This window comes from Ostrinia nubilalis, chromosome 6, assembly GCF_963855985.1.
Source record: "Ostrinia nubilalis chromosome 6, ilOstNubi1.1, whole genome shotgun sequence".
Lineage (NCBI taxonomy): Eukaryota > Metazoa > Arthropoda > Insecta > Lepidoptera > Crambidae > Ostrinia > Ostrinia nubilalis.
The window spans coordinates 17,999,762-18,025,323 of NC_087093.1; the positions used below are offsets into that span (position 1 = coordinate 17,999,762).

General features: G+C 39.2%; 1 protein-coding gene across 1 annotated transcript; it reads right to left on the reverse strand.

Moving 5' to 3' along the window:
• Positions 1 to 518: 518 nt before the first annotated feature.
• Positions 519 to 24,456, reverse strand: LOC135072854 (uncharacterized). The gene is made up of 10 exons (XM_063966892.1): positions 23,985 to 24,456; positions 23,210 to 23,379; positions 22,645 to 22,741; positions 19,599 to 19,767; positions 18,707 to 18,890; positions 11,583 to 11,718; positions 9,466 to 9,634; positions 7,933 to 8,071; positions 7,066 to 7,289; positions 519 to 5,388 (listed from the first exon to the last, which is right to left on the reverse strand). The coding sequence occupies exons 1-9, from the start codon at positions 24,291 to 24,293 to the stop codon at positions 7,070 to 7,072; spliced, it is 1,593 nt and encodes a 530-aa protein (XP_063822962.1). The 5' UTR covers positions 24,294 to 24,456; the 3' UTR covers positions 519 to 5,388; positions 7,066 to 7,069.
• Positions 24,457 to 25,562: the final 1,106 nt, after the last annotated feature.

Sequence of the window (25,562 nt, forward strand, 5' to 3'; positions counted from 1 at the left end):
ACTCGCGCAGCGCGAGCGGGACGGCGATAGCGACACAGGTTCTTATTATATAATATTGGGCTGATAATAAATCGCTGATAAAAAGTTGCGCATGTAAGGCTGGTGTGGATATGCCGATTGATTTGCGTACGCCGCACGGGAAAGGCTTTCTTTGTTCCTTTGTTTACGAGTCGGCGGAAGGGCCGGCTTCGCGACCGGTCCGGCAGTGGATGATAGTCTGTACTTATTTGTAGTGAATCGTATCGTTATTATGATTACAAACTAAACAGAACTGGTTTTGATTATAAACAAAACTCAAGGTCACCCATACAAAACATACTCGTCCGCCTGATCTGTGTCGGGTGACTTTAGGGAAATGCTGGATATTAAAAATAAGAAGTAATTTAAGGTTTTAGGCACCTTTTTTCACTGCGGGCCGCCCGGCGCGTGCATTATTCAGGCCGGGCGCGCGTGTGTGCGTGCGGCGGCAAATTCGAATGACGCGGACAGGGAAGGGTTAAGAAATCATGGACCACAACTGATTTTATATTTCTTCATTGATGTATTTTTAACGAAAACTTAACATCGAGTTACAAACTTTTTACATATTTATTTACAAACAAAACACTTAAAAGAGGCGTTTTATTTACAGCTATTTTGTATACGCGACCATAATTTTGACTACTAGGCCTAAATTATCACACTGTCGTACCGTATACACTACTTACTAAGACATTATTTATAAATAAACTTTTAGGGACTGATATAAATACACAACACGTGCTTCCTAACATGAGATTATGGTTATCTGTTGCATTAGATAACGTTTAGGCATTATTTTTAAAACACGCATGTCTTGATAATGACAATAATCGTACGAGACCATCATAAACTAAAAACAGTGTAAGTACACAATTTGGGATATGTCATTATTGATTCAGCATAGAGAAACTATGAATATTATTATATGCAAACAACCTTTTTAACCTATTACACTAAATCTTGAGAATGTATTTAGTAAACTTTAAAGGAATTATAAAGGAATTTATTTAAACATTTAACTTCTTCTTATTTTTTGTTCGTTCACATGATATTAAGTATCATTAGTAATAATAACTTTATCGGACTCGTTTTTTGCTTATTTCATTATCATCATCATTTCAGCCATAGGACGTCCACTGCTGAACATAGGCCTCCCCTAATGCTTTCCACGTTGATCGATTACTTATTTAAAATATTAATAAAATCCTAAAATATTTTTCGGCATCGCAAAAGATGACTTCCCTAGTGCCCGACGGCAAATTAAAACATTTACTGATAAAGTAATAAACTTAAGAATATTAACACCCATTAAGATTCATAATAACATGTAGGTTTCAAAGTCAAAGCATAATTTTATTAACAACACCTATTTTATCGTATTATGACGGATTTGTAGCCTCAATACCAACGCTTTTTACTTATCAAATGTTGTGTTTTTAAACTTAAAACTAAATTCACTGGGTTCATTTTATTTGCAATAGGGTTTTTTTAGAAAAGATAGTTTTAATTAATTAGAAAACTGATGTTAACATATTGAACGTGTCTAGGTACTTATACAGGGTGTTAGGTAAATGGGTATATGAGCCGACACTAGCCCATGTTAACACGGTCATATAAATGGTATGGTGAAGTCAGAAAATTGATATCTTCATTTTAATTATTTTATTTTTCATACAAATCGGATTTTATAAAATTTATTTTGTATGAAAATTAAAAAAAAAAAAAATGATGATATCAAATTTCTGACTTCACCATACCATTTATATGCCCATGTTAACATGGGCTAGTGTCGGCTCATATACCCATTTACCTAACACCCTGTATAAGAACGGTGCTCATAATTTGTAAGGCATATTTACACAACTTAATGTTTCACTTACTGCTACTTTATTTACAATAAACATTTATTCGTCTCAACAAATCAGGTAACAACACGGAGGGTCCTTATTGCTAGTTTGACACAAACTCTCGCCATCTTATCGACTAGGCACTAACATTAAATCTAGATCGATTGTAATTTATGTGTGTTACGTATGGTTACGTATTTAAGAACTAAGAAGAAGCTGCCTCGCATAAAACGAAGGAACGAACATTTACCCCCTTATAACTTAAAATTGAAAACAAATCAAATCATTTATTTACTCAAGGGCATTAATATCGTTGTTGTGTTATAACCGATGAATATTTTGTCACTATTTAACAAGACTTGCTATATTAAAAAGAGGCGTAACTCTTATTATTTGGTCCTTTATTGTTTTGTTTAAGGGGGCTCGAATACGCATAGATAGGTAAAATGTAGTTGGACGTAATATTGTAAATGCAATGTTTACGTATTTTGTTACCTTATTAAAAAGAGGATGGTAAATAAAATAACCTATGAGGTATCAGTTAGTAAAACAAGATTATGTACAAAACATTTTCTCTGATGCATCATTGGGTCGCCGGGAGTCCAGGTATAGAGGAATAACTTTTTGTTTAATATTGTTTATACTGTTTTCTGTTTTGCAATAGAATTACTAATGAGTTGACTATATTGGGGATTAATTTAACCCCCTTGGTTAGATTTTTAACAGTTAGGGTTCCCATTAAACACTAAACGAGAACACAAATGCGTTACGTATTTCGTATTTTGATGTATAAATGCCATCAGTCATATAAAAAATGAAAGATACGTATTAATGGAGTATCATTACGTGATTTTGTAAAAAATACTTTCAGAACCCGGCGGTACATATCGTCGTTATTTATGTGTGTCGTTCGCCAATCGATTGATTTTTTTTAAACCATTCACAAATAGGCTCACATTCTGAACGGACAAGGTATAAATTTTGGCCCGTGATTACACATTAAAACTCAACCAATATTCTTGATCGTAAATAATTCTAAAATGTCAACCACAGTCCTCCCCTTTTCTCCTTAGTGAACGAAATGAGACTTTAGAAAAAAGTGGCATACTACAATATTCAACCATTATAATTGAGGCTATGTGCTACAATAGTCTGTGGTCTCCTATAAACACAGTAGGCTGCGTACAGCGTCACATCATGACATGAACTGTTGCGGTTTCTTTTCAGACTTTGACGTCGGTAGGAACGTTTGACGTTGACGTCGTACGCCGCGTACAGTACCCGGCAATAAATATTGCACATCGACCTTTGGAAAGAGAATCGGTTAATTTCGGCTCGTCGACCGTTATCTCTGTCGCACACTACCTATACGATTGACAAAACGTCATTGACAAAACATTATTCAATGAAAATATTGTCCGAACTCTTAGTATTTCTCTTCGACAAATACTTTAACATACTGTAAACCACTTTTCTTTCACGACTATCAAAAGTTTTTAGCAATTTAATTCACAAAATCAATTGCACACATTTAAAATAAAGTTTGTTTAAGTCAGTCATTGTTCAAGTGCGACAGTGATAACGCTCTACGAAACCGAAATTAGCCGATTGTCTCTTTCTAAAGGTCGATGTGCAATATTTATCGCCGGGTATTGTATAGCGTTTAATAGGAGACCGAAAGCCATATTTCACTAAGGAGAAAATGAGATACATTGATTTACATAAATTGATTACATGCGAATCACCATCATTGATCTATCATTATCACCAATACAAATCAACTTAATATTATTTATACTAACTACACTACTTATAAATGGCTTCAAATCGGTCGCAGTTCACGTTACAATTTCGTTAATTTTGAACTCATTTGAAGCCACTTATTTAATCTACTATCTAACTATACCAGTTATCTCATATTTTAGAGATTTTCAACATAGAACAAATTCCTTCACCACACTACGGTGAGGTTTATTCACATAGCTACTTGACGTGCAATATTTGTATGAGACTCCTTCAAATCTCGCAGTTTGGGCACGTTTTACTTTTATAGCTATCTGAATACACCTTACATACAAATGTCGCACAGTTTGCGCTCGTTACGTATTAATCTCAATACGTATATTATTTGTTTCTAATGCAGTGGCCAGTGCTGATAAAGCCCATTCTGTGAGCACGTAGAATTTCGTCCAATGACCCCAAGCTACCCATCCTTGTCGCTCGCGCGTAATTATATTGCTGTCGCGACTGTGCGACGGGCGCCCGCAGTGAGTGTGCGAGCGCGACAGCAACATAATTACGCGCGAGCGATAAGGATGGGTAGCTTGGGGTCATTGGACAAAATACTACGTGTTCACAGACCAGACTATAGTAGTGAAATACTACTACATGATAACTAAATGATACACTATCTGTGAGATCTGTCTACCCCAGTAAGAGTAAGTATGTTCTAGCGTCATTTCCGTAGTATATTCTAAGGCTGAATTGCATTATTTTTACTTTAACTTTGACAAACGTCAAAAATCTGTCAAACTCCATACAAAAAGCACCGATTATTGTGATTGTTAAGGTTAAAATAAGGTGGTGCAACTCAGCCTAAATATAGGGTATGTTACACGGAAACAAGTTAACATTCGTCTCTAGAATTAGCACTGGCCACACTGCACCCTCCACGTAATCAACCAATACATCCGAACTAGGCACAGCGAGTCAGATTTGCTATTTATTAAGGTATGACTTCGTAGCCGATTCCACGCAGCAGCAGTAGACGTGTTGCTTTACTTGTACTCTGAGTACGAATAACTCTCGTAATTGTGTTTTTAATAAAACCGTAGCGAAGTTGTTTTGCTATTCATATAAAAATGATTACCTTAACATAACGAGAACGATATTTATTCGTGTTTCAGGTATTGGTTTTCATGCATCTCTTTGAAATACCATTACTTAATTAGCGACATGTCGTCTGAAGGTTTTTCATAGAGATACGTAGAAACCAATGCGACCTAATAAGACACAGCCTAGTGCACAATAAAATCGCAAACCAGTCGAAAAATGGTCGAAAGGCCTTTTTTATGGAGTTTTGACGGATTCAATTCGATCGAAAAGTGCAACTTGTCTAGGGGGGCTGGTGATACATCGTCTGCTGCTGTTGCATGGAGTCGACTACAAACTTGTACTTTAATGATTAGCATGACATGCAGCGTATTCCCGTTGTTCCCCAGAATTTGTCCCCCACTGGCATACATCAAAGAAAAAAATTCCCGGTGTCCACCAAAGGGGGACAAATGGTAGGGAACAACTAGAATACACGTGACATGCCGCCGCATGACTAGGTAGGATCCAACCGCACTCACGTCGCTATAAGATGACCAGCTCCTGCATGAGGCAATCCCTGTGCGTGCGCATAGTCCACGAAGTCTACCGTAGCGAGTCCAAGTGCGGCGTGTGCGCAGGCTCTTGGGATGGGAGGAGCTCATAATACGTAGCGGTGGAAATGGACGGTCTCGCGAGGCCCTCCAAACTGTAAAGGATAAAATAAATTTTAAAATATAAAAGCGGCTCTTGGCTTGTATCTCACCTGATTGAAAATTATGATCAAGCTCACGAAGGAAGCGAACTTTGCCAATACATCACTACTTTTTAGGCTTCCCGCTAACATACCAAAAGGAAGTCCCTTTTGTTTGGCTGATGTTTGGTCGCCTTCCAATTCGTATGAGGCTGATACAGAAATGAAGTGATACGCACACAGCTCGACCCAACTATCGCCGACACAAGGCCGGCCGACAACGGGCGTCCACTCACAAGATGGACCGACGACTACACAAAAGGTAGCAAAAAGGTGCTGGATGCAGGCCACTATCAAACCGGTCATAAAATAAATCATTGGGGGAGGCTTGTGTTCAGCATTAAGTACGGTTTTGATCTGGTCAGTCCAGCGCATGGGCGACCTATGTCTATGTCTATATGTAAGAACTTTTATATACCAACATTGGAGCAATAAAGAATTCGAATTTGAAAAATTTGAATGACCTGCCGCGCGCTCTTGTGCCCTCAACCTTCCCCTGCACGACAAGTCGTTCAACAGAAGTGACGTCTACGTTGACGTAGACGTCCACGAGTGCCCAAGAAAGGCTGCAGTGCGGAAGGAATGGCGACGGCTTGTGAGGCTTGCCACCGGGCCAGGTGTGACGAGACGGACCACGAGTGGTCTGGTAAGAGTGTAGCGACGAAGAAAAAGAATGATCAGCACTGGACGTCCTGTGGCTGAAATGAAGATGATGATGATGGAGGCAACTTACAGGGTTATAAGATGAGCGGCTCCTGCAAGAGAGAATCCGTCCTGTGATTGAAATGATGATGAAGTCAACTTACAGGGTTATAAGATGAGCGGCTCCTGCAAGAGAGAATCCGTCCTGTGATTGAAATGATGATGAAGTCAACTTACAGGGTTATAAGATGAGCGGCTCCTGCAAGAGAGAATCCGTCCTGTGGCTGAAATGATGAAGATGAAGGCAACTTACAGTGTTATAATATGAACAGCTCCTGCATGAGATAATCCGTCCTGTGGCTGAAATAATAATGAAGGCAAACTTACAGGGTTATAAGATGAGCGGCTCCTGCAAGAGATAATCCGTCCTGTGGCTGAAATAATAATGAAGGCAAACTTACAGGGTTATAACATGAGCAGCTCCTGCAAGAGATAATCCGTCCTGTGGCTGAAATGATGATGATGAAGGCAACTTACAGTGTTATAACATGGAACAGCTCCTGCATGAGATAATTCGTCCTGTGGCTGAAATGATGATGATGAAGTCAACATCCGCCCTGTGGCTGAAATGATGAAGTCAACATCCGTCCTGTGGCTGAAATGATGATGATGAAGTCAACATCCGCCCTGTGGCTGAAATGATGAAGTCAACATCCGTCCTGTGGCTGAAATGATGAAGTCAACATCCGTCCTGTGGCTGAAATAATAAAGAAGGCAGACTTACAGTGTTATAACATGGAACAGCTCCTGCATGAGATAATCCGTCCTGTGGCTGAAATAATAATGAAGGCAAACTTACAGGGTTATAAGATGAGCGGCTCCTGCAAGAGAGAATCCGTCCTGTGGCTGAAATGATGATGATGCTGATGATGATGAAGGCAACTTACAACAACTTATGTGTTTAAAATGACGATGATGGAGGCAACTTACATTGTTATAAGATGAGCAGCTCCTCCATAAGATAGTCCGGGTGCGCCCGCGCGTAGTCCACGAAGTCTATCGTAGCCCGCGCTAGTGAGTCCACCATATGCGGCGTGTGCGCAGGCTCTTGGGACGGAAGTAGGTCGTGGAGTAAGGTCGCAGCGTGGCGCGGGAGCACGTAGCGACGGAAGGGCACCGTGTAGGGCAGGGCTTCGGTCTCCAGGCCTTCCAGGCTGGAAGGATTAACAAGATAATATAAATATCCTTGGACATTTTTACACTGCGCTTCTAGTCCCAAACTAAGCAAAGCTTGTACTAAGGGACCTAGACAACGGATATAAACATACTTAAATACTTTTTTTTTGTAAATACATACATATTATACATAGAAAACACCCAGTCCAATACAAACAAATATGTTTATGCACACAAATGTTTCTACTGTGCGGGAATCGAACCCGCAACCTCCGGAATAGTAGTCCGTTTCGAACCACTACACCAAACGGCCGACGACCGTAAGTATTCATGACATGTTCAATGTTTGAGGTTAATTTTGTTGAGTGAATGAAAACTTGTGTTGGGACATCTCAAAACCCAGTTTACTGTTCGTTCTGCAAGCTAAAATAGAAAGACACGGGTTTAAACGCGATATTTATGACTGACTTATATTATGTACTCACGGCTTGACGTTTCGGTCTAACCCCGCGAGCCGCCAGTCTGCTTGTGACCACGGCTGCAGCATAACAGCCGAAACGTCAAGCGTGAGTACATAATGTAACTCAAGTCTTGTTAAGACCCGTGTCTTTCTATTTTAGTTGAAATGGAACGCTAAAGTTTAAAATGTTATGCCTGCTATAACAAAGAGTTTATACTCACGTGGCCAGATAGTACTTCTTGTAGGGCACAGTTCCAGGTGTGGTAGTCTCTGCCAATGCTCGCAGCGCGAACTGAAGCAGCCAGTCGCCCGCCGCCGGCTCGCGGTATACGGCGCGGCTCGATAGGAGAGGCTGCTCCACTGCGGACGGATACAATGAAGAATTGGTTATTTGACAACATTAAACGTAGCGAACAGAACGCCAAAATGGTTATTTGTAACGTTGTCTTTAATCCCATCCCAACTAATATTATAAATGCGAAAGTAACTCTGTCTGTCTGTCTGTCTGTTACGCTTTCCCGCTTAAACCTCGCAACCGATTTTGATGAAATTTGGCATAGAGATAGTTTGAGTCCCGGGAAAGAACATAGGATAGTTTTTATCCCGGTTTTTGAAACAGGGACGCGCGCGATAAAGTTTTTCTGTGACAGACAAAATTCCACGCGGGCGAAGCCGCGGGCGGAAAGCTAGTTTAGCATACTCTCGATTCCGTAACAATATACGGCAGGTAAAGTGCCGGCGTCTACACGACTCTCTCTCTCAAGACTATGTACTGTGACACTGTGCAGTCACTGGCCGTTAGTGCTTATGCAATGTACTTAGTAGAAAGAAGAACGCATCTGCCTACATACAACATTGAAATCTTGTACTCGTTCCAAATCATGAATGGAAAACAGAGGACATGACTTGAAGCAAGATGCAAAACTATGTGCGCAGAGGATTTTAATCGTTAGGCTGATAACCCCGCGGTGACCGCGATAGTACTCACATTTAGGCGACCTTCAGTCTATAACAACACGCGGCGTGTGCAGCGTTTGCACGCATCCCAACTAATATTATAAATGCGAAAGTAACTCTGTCTGTCTGTCTGTCTGTTACGCTTTCCCGCTTAAACCTCGCAACCGATTTTGATGAAATTTGGCATAGAGATAGTTTGAGTCCCGGGAAAGAACATAGGATAGTTTTTATCCCGGTTTTTGAAACAGGGACGCGCGCGATAAAGTTTTTCTGTGACAGACAAAATTCCACGCGGGCGAAGCCGCGGGCGGAAAGCTAGTACTCAATAATTTATTGCATCCCTGGTCGTGAGCTGCGCCATAACAATGCAGTCGACTGGAGATAGTACCTAACTACCTACAACATGAACCACTTAACTACTCACACTTGGGCACTCCCGACTCCATCACAATGCCGGCGTCTGCAACAGTACTACTCTAGCTGTGGGCTGCGCCATAACGCCTCGCAACCAATGGGGACCGCAACTGACCACTGCCTATACGTAGCACTCAGCAGTCCACAGGAGAGCACGACTATAGTTCAATGACCTCAGTACTTACATTCAGGCACTCTGGGGTGCCTATCACTCTATGCTATGCTATGCTCCATCACAATAAGGGGCTTTCAGCGCTGGTATCTGTATCATACTACTCTCGGAGTGGGTTGCGCCATGACACCTCTGAGTCAGTGTCAGCTACCTATATGCAGCAATCCATAAAAGAGCACGTCTATGGGTCACTGAAGACCCCGGTACTTACACTTAGGCACTCCTGACTCCATGACAATGCGCGGAGTATGCAGCGCTTGCAATGCCGGCGTCTGCAGCAGTACTACTCTTGCAGTAGGTTGCGCCATAACGCCTCTCAGCCAGTGGGGACCGCCGCTCGCCGCTAGTGCCAGTGTCTCAGCGCTGCATATGTCGTACACCTGCAATTATACGGGCACTATTCACAAATGATTCCCTAAAGTAGATCAAGAAAAAAAGGTAACTAACTGACTGACATAGTGATCTATCAACGCACAGCCCAAACCACTGGACGGATCGGGCTGAAATTAGGCATGCAGGTAGATGTTATGACGTAGGCATCCGCTAAGAAAGGATTTTACGAAACTCCACCCCTAAGGGGGTAAAACGGGATCCACGCGTAAGAAGTCGCGGGCGGCCCCTAGTATTATTATTTATTTATTATTTATTTATTAGGTCTACCAACATTGTTACATTACAACATGTACACTCAAAAATAACAATTATGAACAAAGTTACAATGCAACAACAATATTATTATATATGAATATAAAAATTGAAAAAATGGAGACCTTTTTATGTTTAGCATCAATACATTTTATAATCGGAAAAGTGAAATAAAAATAAAACACTGAACTTAAAAATAAGGAAAACGTAAGATCTACTTTTTACTTTTATTGTAAATGTTGTATTTGTAACAAAAAGTCGGTTAAACGATGTAGACAAATAAGGTTATCAATAAATAATAATTATAATTTATCAGAATCACGAGAGAGTCATAATCATACACAATACGACACTTATTATGGTGCGTGACATCATTGATCAACATGACAATGCCAAGACTGACGTACAAATTATTATTTAGGCGTCGAAATATAATAATACAATATCGTATGCTTGCGTGGGTGTTTGTTTTGAAACAATATAGCACAGTACGACGGCGTTAATCGGGTTTCACTTGTAATCTATGGTAATACTTCATTCAGGAAAATTGTTACTAGATATTGCCCCAATATTTTTGCAAACATTTCCGTAACAAACATTGTTTATCAAATTAGGTAGTCTTTTAAAACAAGGAAGAATATGTATTATGTAGTAAAAAAAAGTTTAAAACTAGGATCAGTATACTATAGATAGGTTTTAGTTTTCAATCAAATAAATATTGTGTGAAGATAAAAATATTGGTCACTCTATCGAAATAATGTTGAAGGTACTACGACTGTTACTGTTCGATTTTACTTTGAATCAATTATTCGTCGTTGCAGCTTCGACGTCCAATATGCTGCTGGACAAAGTACTTTGCATTGACTGCGTATACTTGGATGCATTGAGCCCAATCATTTTCAAAATAATCCGTCCTGTGCATCCCGCATTCAGGTGCTTCCCGCGAAGCGACCGAGTGGAAGGCATGCCTACACTACGTCCTTCTATGGTCCACTAGAGAACTTTCCTGTCCCATTATTAGCTTACTTTATTTACAAGTAACGTAGGAGAACCAAATTGACTGACATAGCCCGCAGAATCGCTAAAATCAAGTGGCAGTGGGCGGGGCACATAGCTCGTAGAGCTGATGGCCGCTGTTGCAGGAAAGTTCTTGACTGGCGACCACGAGCCGGAAGACGTAGCGTGGGCAGGCCTCCGACTAGGTGGACCGACGATCTGGTGAAGGTCGCGGGAGGTGCCTAGATGCGAGCGGAGCAGGACCGATCTTTGTGGTAATCCTTGGGGGAGGCCTTTGTCCAGCCGTGGACGTCTTTCGGCTGGAATGAACGAACGAACGAACGATTTACAAGGTCCGAGTCAATAGACAGTTTGACACCATACCTCAATAATTCAAAACCACAACTTTTTTAAAAAGACCCTTCATTCTGGTCTTAAAAACTTAATTAATTTTAAATTACCTGTAAATTACGATTTTTGTTCGCATTGTGATTGAAAAAAGTAGTTTAATTATGTTGAAAAAATAGTAACGTCACTTGCTTGTAGTGCCATACAAAATCTATGGGCGAGTTTCGTTTTGACAGTTTTAAAAAGTACGTCAATTGATTGATGGTGTCAACATATTTTTTATTGCAGACTATATTGCTGTATTGTTAATATCGCCACGAAGCAATATAGCTCACATACCTGTCCCGGGGCGACGGTCTCGAGCAGCGCACTCAGAGCGGCGACGACGGGCTCGGCGGCCGCGCACTCCCGCGCATACAGCAAAAGGATCGGGCCTGGAGCGGCCGTCTCAGGCGCCGCTTGCTTGGTCTCCTCCCTGGAATCACAATATACACTATATTGGAGAAAAATTACGAGAGTTTAGGACGACTTTTACCATCAGAGCTGCGCCAAGTAATAACTTTGACTTTTCACGAGTTTATGAGCATCATTTCATCTCTATACAGGGTGGAATTTAGTAATGCCACCAGGAGTGAAAGTACTCATAATATTGTAGATAGAAAATTTTACTCAAAGAAATCATTCCTTTATTTTTGAAAAGAAATAGAACTGCATTCAAAGATTTCCAAAAAATGCTTGCTACACCCGAGAATCGAACCAACTAAAATCAGATAAAAATTGCACCCTGTATTTTTATTGCATCGATCGGTAGGGTTAAGTATAAAGAAATTCTATCTACAGTATTAAGAGTACTTTTCCTCCAGGTGGCATTACCAAATTCCACCCTGTATGTATATCTGTCTTTTTATTAATTCCAAAATGCAGATTACTTTATGCGTGAACGCGGAGTACTCAACAGTAGTTTCGATCATATTAGCCGTTTAAATTTTGAATTGCCACGAAGCTCATCTGCCTGTCGCACTTTTAGTCAATTACAAAAATATTTTTTCTATAGATCACTTCTCCAAACCAAAGCATTAAAAATTGTAGAAAAATAGGCATTAGTTCCGAGCGAGGTCGCGGGCGTAATTCGCAACGTTTGATTCTTCGCGGGCGTTGACGTTGCGAAACAACCATGTTTATGCATTAGCTAGGCCGGTGCCGGGATATGCGGGCATATTGGCAAAGGCCGAGGCGCCGTCCGAAAAGTATCCAACCTGTGTGCTTACCGTGAGTTTACGTTAGGTTGCCACAAAACTGAAAATAAAATTAAGATTAGGCGCACACCGTTGATTTTTAGTTGGCCGATAGTTGTGCCCGATTTTAATTTGTATGAAGAATCGGCCAAATCGAATCGGCGTAGTGTGCGCACTCCCATACATGCCCATACTGATCAACTACCCGACTAAACTATCGGCCGACGAAAAATCAACGGTGTGCGCCTACTCTAAATGTATGACAAATTGTACAGCGCCGCTAGCGGCTTCTTTCAAGAACTAAAATCTTCATTGATTTTTTGACGCCCTCGCTAGAGAGCACACCTAACGTAAACTCATGGCAAACACACTGATACCTGGTGACAGACCTCTGCCTGCATTTAATCTGCCTAAGTTAAATTTTACAAATCAGACATAATAATATTTACACATTGTAGTATTAATACCAAGCTAAGCATTGTGTACACTGTACACTGTACAGCATTTAGAAGTACATATTTTAATTTACATAACTTTTAACTTCAATCAATATAAAGTCCTTGATAATCCTTTTTGACCCTGAACAGTAGACATACTGAATTCTCATAATAAAAGGTAATGTTATGTTTCATTGTGGCAAAAGATTCTAATTATTAGAGTAGTTTGTGGTCGTATACTTTTCGGACAAACATGTTACCTCCATTAGTCTATGCCGTGACGTGCGCCTCTCGATAAATCGACAAATTATGCGCGCGCGCAGAAACTTGTATAAACGTTACAATAAACAAAAGGCTAGACCTTCATGATAACAAATGTGTGTAAATAGGCAAAATACGTAAATTGATTAAGCACATCGGTCGGGAATTCCCTGTGATAACATAATAACTATTAAAATTACGCTTATCAATTTTCCCTAAATTTTGTTTTTGAATAATATTAATTTAATTTAATATGACTATACATACAGGAGCTAAAACATAATTAGTGAAGTCAAAACATGTTTTAGGTATACCATTGATTTCCTTAAATTCGTGTATTATTACAAATTCGACGGAAAGCGTAGTTATTCACATTTGCTCAACTCATAACTAAGCTATGAAAATTGCTATGGCACGAACCAGCATAAAATATTGTATGGATGGTATACAGTTATTGTGGTAGGTGCATTTTTTAGAAAAATTTAGGTAGTCTGATATACTGTCGACTGTAGAGACGAAAATGAATTCAAGTAAAACATTTGCATTTCATTTTCAGAAAAAATACTCATGATAATTATCTAATGCTGAAAGGTGTTTACTTCAATTATATTCCTTAAACACAGAATCAAGAAGTAATTAACATATTTAACGGTTAAAACTAATGATTATTCAGTAAAAACATCTGCACTGTTTAATGCAAATCTTCGATTGCATACTAAGTGCACCCACATTCAATTTGTGGTAAATGGCAGTAAGTGAACAATTAACATTATTAGTGGAAAATTTGGAGCTGTATAAATAAACAGCATTCAATTAGCTGGGCCGTGCTAAAACAGTGGTCAAACAATATTTGTAAAGTTTTCGTGACAAACGTACAGTCAGCGTTATAAAATACTACGTGACACTTAGGCTGAGTTGAACTAAACGTCAACAATCTGTAAAACTCTATACAAAAAACACCGGTTATTGTTAAAGTTACGGTTAAAGCAAGTTGGTGTAACTCAGCCTAAAAGTGGCCAAAAAGTTGGCAACACAGCCATATTTCAATTTGTAACGTGTTGCGAACTTTTTGGCTACTTTGACTGTCACTAACTATTTGACGCTGACTGTGTGCAATCTTACACGAACCCAGCTTCCAAAACATCGATGCTAATCTGGACCGGTCACTGCGGTTACAGGAAAACTAACGCTCAGTGTAAATTACACGGGGCTGAAATCCTATTTATCCTTATTTTTGTCGATAAGACAAAAATTAACACTGTATCAGAGATAAAGTATTCTATTATATCGACTGACAACTTCTACATACGCTTTTCAGCTGAAATGTAAAAATCTTATTGATATCATTAAATAAAATACTATTTATGAGAGTTAAGCTCGTTTTCACCGTCAATCAAGTTTTGATGTAACATTCATCATTAACTTATACTTTATAGGATGCATGTTGTTAGGTTACAATTTAGTCCATAAGCTTACGTGCTATACAATTTGTGAAACCTTAATTGTAATCTGTTTTGCGTCTTTAATAAATAAATAGATCCCTAATTTTTAAGTGACCCCAACGAAAACAAAATTCCTGTTATGTGTTACCATAGGGGTCACTTAAAAATTAAGGACTGACGGTGAAAAAGGGCACTAGCCTTCTAGATATGGGGGACATCAAAGATTAAGAAGCAACAAACATTTGAAATTCACGTATATCTGTTCTGGTATTAGATGAGTCTAAGTTATTCTAACGACCTTTACAAGTCAAGGCGCAAAAAGCAACAGCTATATGCAGCACGTTTGTAGGCGTATATAATACTATGTGGGACTCTGTGGGAGCTGTTCGTATGCATACATTTAAGAAACAAGTTCTCAGTCCTGCTAAGTTTTTACGAGTTTTAATAATATTTTTATAGCAGATTTTAACCGTGGTATTATGATTCTTATTCAAGAAATTGTCTCTCTTATGGATTGTAGAACTACATTCAGATTTTCAATATTATTAGCCTACATCATAAATCTGAATATTATGATGTTATCAGGATCATAAGCGATGTCATTTGACTGTAAGAATAAGAAATCTCAAGCATTAGTTTTCCACGTATCGTGAAATTATTACAATAGAGTGCACATAATTATGTTAAAGGACCTTTAAATCGCCCCTGACTGACTACTTAAGATAATTATATTCTAAAGAGGTAACACTCTGAAGGAAATTGCGTGTTATTTGTCATCGGTGCGTTATCTAAAGCCCATTATTTGCGAGACTTGAGATGTTTTCCACATGCTTGAGGAAAGTCGATCGACTTCGTTATTATTTCCATTGGAAGGAAACAGCGAACCAATTTACTAATTTTAGGGATGTTATTTTATAATTTACTGGGTAGGTATGCTGTTAAATTAATTTAAATTTTCCTCTTAAATTATTGTTTTGCCAAAGGAAGTTAAATAACAAAATTTTCATCATGGTTCAATCTTCTACAATCGGCAGCACACCATAATATTTTCTTTTGCTGCAAAATAACATTTATGCCACATTGTTTAGGTTGATGTGCTGTCGCCTGTACAACACTTCACGAAGATAGGTACTTGTTTCGTGTACCGAAAGTCCCAAGGTGAAGTGTGTTGATTTTGTGACTTGTTTGAAGAAAATATACACGTGTAATATAACATACATATCCCAAACATGTTTTTGTTCAGAATTCAAATTAAGTTCTTTTAGGCAAATAAAAGTTTATGGTCGTGGGCACAATAACCTGTTTCTGCGACTCGTGGTTGTTGGCGGCTTTGAATCTGCTGGTTATTAAAAATTTTAATAACTTTTTGGGAAGACTAAGCTTGTGTTGCATTAACTTACTTTAAATATAACAGACTTCAAAACTCGTCAGACTTAACAGTTTGAACAGTTTTCTTAAAGTTAAGAAAACTGTTCAAACAAAAACAAAAAAGTATGTAGGTACTAGGTATGTATTAAATTTATATTTGCTTAAGCAAGAGGGGCTCCCTAAGCTGCAATCCTACTATGTTTACAATAATGACAGTGATAAAGCATTCATAAAGTTCAGTTATCTCGTTTGCTATACTGACGCATGCGTGTTCATGCCAATATCATTATCGCGTGACGCGCGCGCGAGATTATTCGCTACTTCATAAAATGCAATGGGGGTCAAAACTGAATAGATTACGATAATATTTTTGCAAAACAAGCAGTATGTTCAGAATCCAGACTTTTTTAGCTTCAGTTAAATTACGATTGAATGTTGAAACGATATGTAATGACAATTTTATACGTAAATTGAAGGAGAACTAGGCTAGAAATATAAAGTCGCTCAGAATATGATTTTATCATCACTTCTTTTGTCACAGAAACTCATGAAGTCTTTATATTCATTAGTTGGCTGCCGTGGGTTGACGTTGAGGTCTATTTCTAGCCGCGAGGACATCGCCGTTACGATCGATAATATCTTTTTAATTCAATGCTCCATCAAGTGCGGTCTATTAAAATAAGTACTAATGCTAATATGCTAGTCACCTGACCATAATATCGGATATAGATTGTATGTAAACTAGCCGCGACGGCCGGCGCTAGAAAACCGGTCGCCAAACATGTATGTGTAACACATAACAAGGTATTCATACATACGGTTAGGTTATTTAAATGCCTGTTGGGTTTGCAAATCAGTAATGCGCTGTTGATAGTGGAATAATGTTAGTACTTGTTTACATTGGGTACTTTCTACTTTACGCGATTCTTGCTTTCTAGATTAGTGTTTGCAAATTTTAAACATTGAGGTTATCATGTACACAGAAAAAGTGGCATTAAAATAGACGTATCGAACGATGTGCGCCATTCGGCGCTAATAAGGTCTCTACTCAAGCATGGATTTAATAAGAAAAGTTCATACTTAAGCAGCAATTGAGTAGGCTTAAGATAAAAATTTCAATTCAGAAATCGGGGGTCTCACGCTTTCTAAATAATGCTTAGTGAAAGATTTCAACACTGACACGTGTTGTAAATGAATAACATAGATAAATATTGATTGTAACGCCTTTGTCTAGTTTATGATAAAACATTATGTTTAATTAATAATTGTTTGTTCCTTTCTACTATTAAGGTTTGAATGAAATAACCTCATAAACATAAGGCTAACATAAACATGTTTAAATCCCACGACAAACTTAACTGATAGTAGCAATGAACCCGCGAACGTATGTGTACAGTGAGCGTCAAAAATAGTTGAGCATCAAATTCGCGAAACATTCACATTCATCTATCTTGATTATGAAACAATCATGGGATGTGAAAGAGAAAAATATAGCAGATAAAATACGAAAATAGCTTTTAAAATATAAAACCTCCTCCTTTTTTGAAGTAGGTTAAAAAAGTGACTCTCCTGTTCCATATGCTTTAAGTTTATTATATTGTCCACCAGAGGACTGTGCCGTACCTATCACCATCATCATCATCATTTCAGCCATAGGACGTCGACTGCTGAACATAGGCCTCCCCCAATGCTTTCCACTATGGCCAGTTGGTGGCGGCTTACATCCAGCGCCTACTTGCTACCTTTATGAGGTCGTCAGTCCACCTTGTGGGCTACAATGATGCGCAATAATTCTTAGCTCTGACTGTACCCACGAAGTGACATGTGCGCGATCGTTATCTCAATATTGAGACACGTTTAATTCAGCGTACGTTCATAGACGTAAACATGCGCGAGATAAGAAACTTCACAACAATGAACTTTGGTATTCCCGTACGTAAAATTTTCAGGCGCCATACTTACCATTCAGACGTATGTCTAAAGCAAGAAGAATAGATTATTTCGATGATTATTTACAAGTTGTTGGTCGGACAAAGAAGTTTGGGAAAGTGTGACGTAACATTTGGAATAACATAATAGTTCATGAATATTTTTTTACAGCCAGTCTTTTTACATGTTTTCTATTAGCATATTATTACGTATTGTCGTAGGAAACATAGACAAGCGCAACACTCAACTCAAGCGTTCCGCCGTAATTCGGTTAGTATGCCGCAAAGCAAGTAGGGCCAGTATTCCTATGACACTTTCTTTTATCTATGTATTTTGTGTAGATATAGACACGTAGAAAAAGAGAGAGAATTTATCCTGGATCCTCTGCTTGTCTGCTGCCTGCGTATCCGATCGTAAGGAGAAAGCACTAAGTTTGAATTAAATAGTTGATAGTCGCTTTCTCGTCGCCAATAGTACAAATGCAAACAAACTCACACGTATTTTTTCACCACATTGTCTCAATGACTGCCGCGTAAAACTTATTTAGAAAATGTATCTATTTATTTAAGAATGTATGTGCATGAGCATGACGATGGACCGACGACATCATAAAGGTAGCAGGAAGGAGCTGGACGCAGGCCGCTACCAACCGGGCAACATGGAAAGCATTGGGGGCGGCCTATGTTCAGCAGTGGACGTCCTATGGCTGATATGATGATGATGATGATGATGTGATGATGATGGTATGTGCATGGGAATGTTGTGGGGTTCGTTATGCGTTTGTTTCGTACCTGTGCAGCCACTCGCGCAGCACGTGCTTGCGGAAGTGCCTGGCGCGGCGACACCGCAACGCCAACAGCAGCAGACCGGCGCCGACGCACAGTGCGGCACCACCTGCGCACGCCCAGACTAGCGCTGTGCGCGCGCCCGCGCCGTCGCCGTTGGAAACCGTGGCCGCTGACAGGTTAACCACCGCTGCGGGCGAGATGGTTATGTGTGAGCATAGTAGCGCGACTGTGGCGACGTTACAAGGGCTGATTCATACAAAGATAGATCGCTCCAGAAATTATTACTTATCAATCAGCACTGATTTATATTTTTGCTCCGAACCAGTGCGCTAGATCTGGGACAAGGCCTGATCACCACTTTTCATCAAGCGAGATGCAGGCCAAGAGCTTCTCCGTTGTGGGTATATAAAGATCATGGATATGTTCATTTTACAAACACTATAGAAATGTAAATCTTTAGAGGCCTGTAACCAGCAGTGGAAGTCATTTGGCTGAAAGGAACGAGTTAACTGCGCACCTGGCAGCCGTGACGTCACATCCACGCACTGGTACGGACGGAGCGAACGCGGAGAGGTCTACGGGCAAGTGGGAGAGTCGCATTCCAGCGAGGTGCGCAGTTAGATCGTGTTGTATAGTCTGGTCTCTGAGCACGTAGAATTTTGTCCATTGACCCCAAGCTACCCATCCTTATCGCTCGCGCGTAATTATATTGCTGTCGCGACTGTGCGACGGGCGGCCGGCCGCAGTGAGTGTGCAAGCGCGCGCAAGCGATAAGGATGGGTAGCTTGGGGTCATTCATTGACGTTCATAAGTGCCACTTGTGGTCTAAACTGAATAAATATTTTTGATTCTACGTACTCAGAGACCAGGCTTCAGTAACAGTCAGCGCACTCACATATGTTCCTGGTGTGGTACCACTTGTGCACGAAGCTGCCGCGCGCCCACGCGGTGTCGAACTCCAGGCCGACGGTGTAGTTTCCCGCGCGCAGCCGCAGCCGGCACTCCACCTCGTACAGCGAGTGCGGCGTGCCGCACTTGTCTGTCACCACGCGGCACTGCCTCTCCTGAGGGGAGACAGTGACGTGACGGTGAGGCCTTAAGGTGGCAGTTCGCATCGCGACAGAGACAGGAGACCGAGACGCGAGACCGCGAACGTAACTTGACTTTAAAGCCTGGTCCATGAGCACGTAGAATCCCGTCCAATGACCCCAAGCTGCCCATCCTTGTCGCTCGTACGTAATTATGTTGCTGTCACGCTCGCACAATCACTGCGGGCGCGCGTCGCACAGTCGCGACAGCAATATAATTACGCGCGAACGATAAGGATGGGTAGCTTGGGGTCATTGGACGGGATTCTACGTGCTAACGGACCAGGCTTTAGACAATGTATAAGCGACAGTTCGCAAGCGAGACAGAGACAGACAGGTCTCTGCCTTAGTCAAGTAGCGGTCGCGGTCTCCCGTCTCGGTCTCCTGTCCGTCGCGGTGCGAACCGCCACCTTTAGGGCGCTTTCAGTCTGCGGGCACGAAACTGGCGACGGCCGAGCGAGGCGATATGGATTAGTATTGCGATCGCCCCGCTCCGTTTCGTGCGCGTCACCATAATATACTGTCCATGTTGTATGCATCGCCGCCGCGCCACCGTCGCGTCGCCCCGCCATCGCTCGGCCGTCGCCAGTTTCGTGCCCGCAGACTAAAGGTTCAGCTACAGTGGTTCTTAACTGGTGGTCCCTGGAGGCATTCCAAGTGGTCCGCGAAGACATCGTAATAAACAAGTGACGTGACGTGATGAGTCAAAGCAACACAACGCAAACGGCGCACAGTGGGCGAGAAATCGACCTCCCTATTCATAGGATTTTGAAAAAAAAAGTGGTCCCCGACAAGACAGAAATTTGGTAAAACGGTCCCTCCTGACTTAAAGGCTAAGAACCACTGAGCTAAACCAACGCAATCACACGCGATCAGCCGGCGTGCAGCGACAGCGATCAATGCATTTAAGTCTGACGCTGCACACCGGCTGATCGCGTGTGATCGCGTTGGTTTGGCTGAACCTTTAGGCTCACCATACATGGACAGCTCGAGCAGTTAGCTAGTGATAAAATAAATGGCTTTTGCAGTCATAATCAATTGAAATTTCACCGGGCTGCCAACCGCCCGAAGCAATCACAACTGCTCAAGCGCACTTCTCGGTGTTTATAATATGATCAATAAATTGGCTCATTGCAAAGAGATTTATGAGATTTTTGAAGCAGCAAAACCTATAAATAATGATAGCTCAAGAATACAGGTGCATAAATGAGTCTCTTTGATACCAGTTTGCGTCTAGACGGCTTTCATTTGACGCTGGCCTGTCGCCGGTTTTAAAAACTGGTCGAGGAAGCTCAAAGTAGTGTGCTTCTTAGTTTTATTTAAAAATGTATTAAATGCATTCTTTTCCTTTCCTTCTTTTCAAAGCGTAAACCTAGTAAATTATGGCCACGATGAATGATAATTATCTTAAAATAAAGAAAACACCAAGTTCCAAGAGACAAGTTGTTTTTGTACAAATACCGATTATTTAAATATGACAAACGTTTTTCTGATATTACATCATTTAGATATTATTAATTAATCAATAAATAATAACACCAATTTTCCTTTTAATAACTGTAAACTGTTAAATATCATTTCCACTTAGATATATTTGTAAACAAGTTAATTAATTATTACAGAAGCTGACCTATTGACATGTCAGCTAATTATTAGCCTACTTGTAGATACTTGTATAGTTGTAAGCATCTAGCTTTTCTAACTTTTTGTAACTTTGAATTTATCTTTTTTGCATTATGAATACAGTCACGATGTTTTGACGTGTAACATTATAATAAAACATTGATACTTGTTTACTAGTGGAGGATGTTTTATGAACATTAAGGTATACAGGGTGTCCCAGAATGGGTGAATCAAACTGCTAGGGGAGGTAGCTCTACTAATGTACTATCCCAAAAAAATATGAAAAAAAATTTTTGAATTCGGATTTTTTTTTAAATAAAGTTCTCCAAACTCGAAATCAAGTCATTATTTTCAAAAGTTTCTTTAGAGATAAACGAAGCGATCATGTACAATTAATATTAGTAAGAAAAAAGTACAAATAAACTCCAAACGCAGCAATTATAGCCAGATACTCAAGCGGGAAGAGCCTGGATGCGGGCAGCGCAGGACCGTTCATTGTGGAAAACCTTGGGGGAGGCCTTTGTCCAGCAGTGGACGCATTTGGCTGAAACGACGAACGACGACTCAGGCAAAGCTGATTTATTTTCACTTTATCAAAAAATTTTTTTTTTGTTTCCTTATGCGTTTTATTTTCTTCATGTTTTTTAGGGATAATACATTAGTAGAGCTACCTCCCCTATCAGTTTGATTCACCCATTCTGGGACACCCTGAATGTTCCATAGAACACGTGTATTATGCAGATGAGTGGTGTGAAAAGGATTTTATTTGACGTATCTTAGGCAACAACCATCTGACGTATTTCAGCAAATAGACCATTATCGCTCTGATAGGTACTTACCGACATATTTGCGATTCCTAAAACGCAGCATGAAAAATAAAGGAATTTTTAACAAGAAAATCCATACAATCATCTTCTCATTGTCAACCTTATCTTCTAGTAAAATTATGTAAATATTATTATAATCTTTATACCATTTATCAATAATTTAATGAATTGATTGACATTGTAGCTGTTCAAAATATTACTTCTCGATGAGAATATAACTGATTTTAGTCCAAATATTGCAATTAACTATCTATTCACTGTAAAGGTTATATTATAGTTTCATTTAAAATGAATAAATCGATAAGTAGTTGAATGGCAAAAAAGTCATACATGCCATGCTTCTTAATAATTTTTTGTTGAAAAAATGTCCTAACAGAGAACAAATAAAGTTACTTTTACTTACCTCAAGCCCATGATCTTTATCGAAGCCTTGGCACAGCGTTAGTATGTATTTTGTAGCAGGGATGTTTTCAGTGTAGAAATATACAGATGTGTAGTCCCTGAAAGTAAAAAAATGGTCAGTATTTTTTATAATAAACAACATAAAAGTACAAAATTATGATACCTTACATCAAACTACGCAGAAATTAATGGATACATACATTATTATTTTAATTATTATTTTTAATTTTGTATTATTTTAAATTTATTTCAGACCATTACCATCCATACTGTTGTTAGTAACAATGTACTTAAAAACTAAGTTAGTACTTATCAGTAAAAAAACCGGTTTTGGCAATGTATTTTGAAGTTTTAACGATTGCCGAATTGATACTGCATTTAAATATTGTTTCCGTTTACTCAAACTAAGCTATATCTACCTATGTATTTGTGAAAACTATTTTGGCAAATATAAAGTAATATTAGTAATACTATATTTTCTATATGTGTAACAAAATACAGTTTGTTCCTAACGTTAAATTAAATAAATGAAAATTACATAATTAATGAACAGAAAAATACTTTACCCATGATTGATATCACTTCCTTTGATATTTGTGTTGGAGAAGTCTTCTCTGCGATAATCATTAACAATGTTGAACCGCGAGTACGCGCCGAAGGACCCGCGGCCAGGGAACCAGCTCTTGAGAGAGTAGTTCGCTTTGAATACCAAGTCCAGGACTGTTGATAGACATACCTGGAGAAATATTTGTGTTAAAATATTTGAAAAATAACAGTGTGGTTATGCTTGAAAAAATAGCTAATTTAATGCAAGGTTTAGACAAGAAATAAAACTTGCAGAAGTTGGCTTGCCACAGCTAATTTACACAGTGTTAACTTCTGCATTGCTAGTCTAAACCTTGCATTAGACCTATTCACAAATTTTGTTATGATATTATGCCCATACATACTATTAAATAACACATTTTGTACTTTCATTACATTCAAATATCTAAATAAACACTATCTCAACTTTGGAATGTGGCTTTGGTTTTACAAGCTCCAATTTTCTATTAAAATATCTGGTAAAACTGACTATCCTCTTCTCAAGATTATTCACAAGAACATCTTTGAAGGTAGTTGATAAAACCAGTAAGTAATTATTACCATGACGGTGAATTTGAACTACCCTCAATAAAATTTATTACTGCAGCCACAAAATGTTAAACCTGCTAACAATTTCTGATCTTGGGTGCTCTAATATTATATCCTAAGCGTTGTTTATTTTGGGCGCTAACATATGGCAGGTTTGAGGAAGAGTTCAACAAGACTTTATACAAAAAAATGGACACCTATACTCACAGAACTGCAGGGTAGGGGCTCTGTCCAGTTCAGCAACTCAGAACAGCTCGTGTGTATAGAAAATCTGTTCTTAGGCTCGGGGTAGGTAAGCTCATATTTCCACACGGTATCGTTCGCGTTGGCGTCTGTACACCACTCCAAGATGTAGCGCGCCTTCACACCATCTTTAGATGGCTGCAGCGTCGGTTTGGCATTGGTAACGTTGCTGCACCTCACCGAATAGTCCCCATTAACACCACATACACCCAACAAAAACACCACCGCTGACAAAGTCACCAAAATATCCATAATCGCAAAATGCCGAGCCATGTTTAGATTTTCACACTAAACTATATAACTTGCATTACATAGTAAAACGATTTACGTATCTTAAAATAAACTTAACAAACTACAACGCTAAAAATAAATTAATTTAATGCACACTGCTATCCTGTTTGACTGGATTTTTTATGAACATAGACAAAACCCTGTAGTGACGTTTTTGTTCGAAATAACGAGATCACAAACAACCCAAGGAAACGTTGAAAATACAGCTTTTATTTTTTTTAATGTTCTGTTTACAGAATAGCAAAGTAGATGGCGCTATTGTATTCTGGTTCCGTAATTAATCAAACCAAATTAAGTATCAAGACAAAATAACAGATTTTTTGATTATAAAATTTCTTATTTATTTTATCTCATGTTTACAATTTCTACAAATTACACTTTTTGCGCAGGATTACAAAAATGTTGGGAGGTTGATCGGTGTCAAGAATTTGACGATGACGATGAAAAAGAAATAAAAAAGGCGTTTGAAATTTGTTTCACTGTTTAAACTTTTTTATAAGTAAGATTTTCATATGTTTTCACACATTATTTCCAGAATTTTCATTTTCAATAGGTCGATAATACGGACACAGATTAAACAGCCAAATTTAACCCTCGCTGTACGAGGTGGGGTGTGACACACCCCAGTCCTTTAAAAATATCCACAATTTTAAAAATTTGCAAGTGCTGAATTTGAAATTCTCAGTAGCTGGAATTATGACACTGCTGCTTCGATCAGCGTTGCAAAATCAGTCATGCCTTTAAAGTGCGTGTGGGTGTCACACACCCCACCTGGTACGGGACGTTGTTAAAAAGTTTAAAAAAAAATCTAACAGTTTTGGTGTAATTTATATATTTTTAGCTTTGTCAATTGAATAAAATTCAATACAAATATTATTTTTCGTGATTTTTACGGTATCTGAAATTTTCAAGCACTTTTAGTCAAATGAGATGACTTTTAGTGCGAATCTGGAAGTTTAGTACTGAGATCCGAAGATGTATGTGAACATACACTTGTGGGCTGCAATTTATACTTGGTGATACAATTTATGGGCTACTGAAATGGAATAACATATTTTATAAATAAATAAAATTGTTACGCTCCCATTTTATGCATTGAGCATACTCATTTTCTTTCATCAGAATTGTGGTAAATTGAAAACCGATGATCAAAACAAATTTATACCCTTCCAGTTTTTAATTTACTTTTAAATTATAAGTAAATACTTGTACTTTGTTAAATAAAAACGGTTGTCATAATTAAAGGCACTA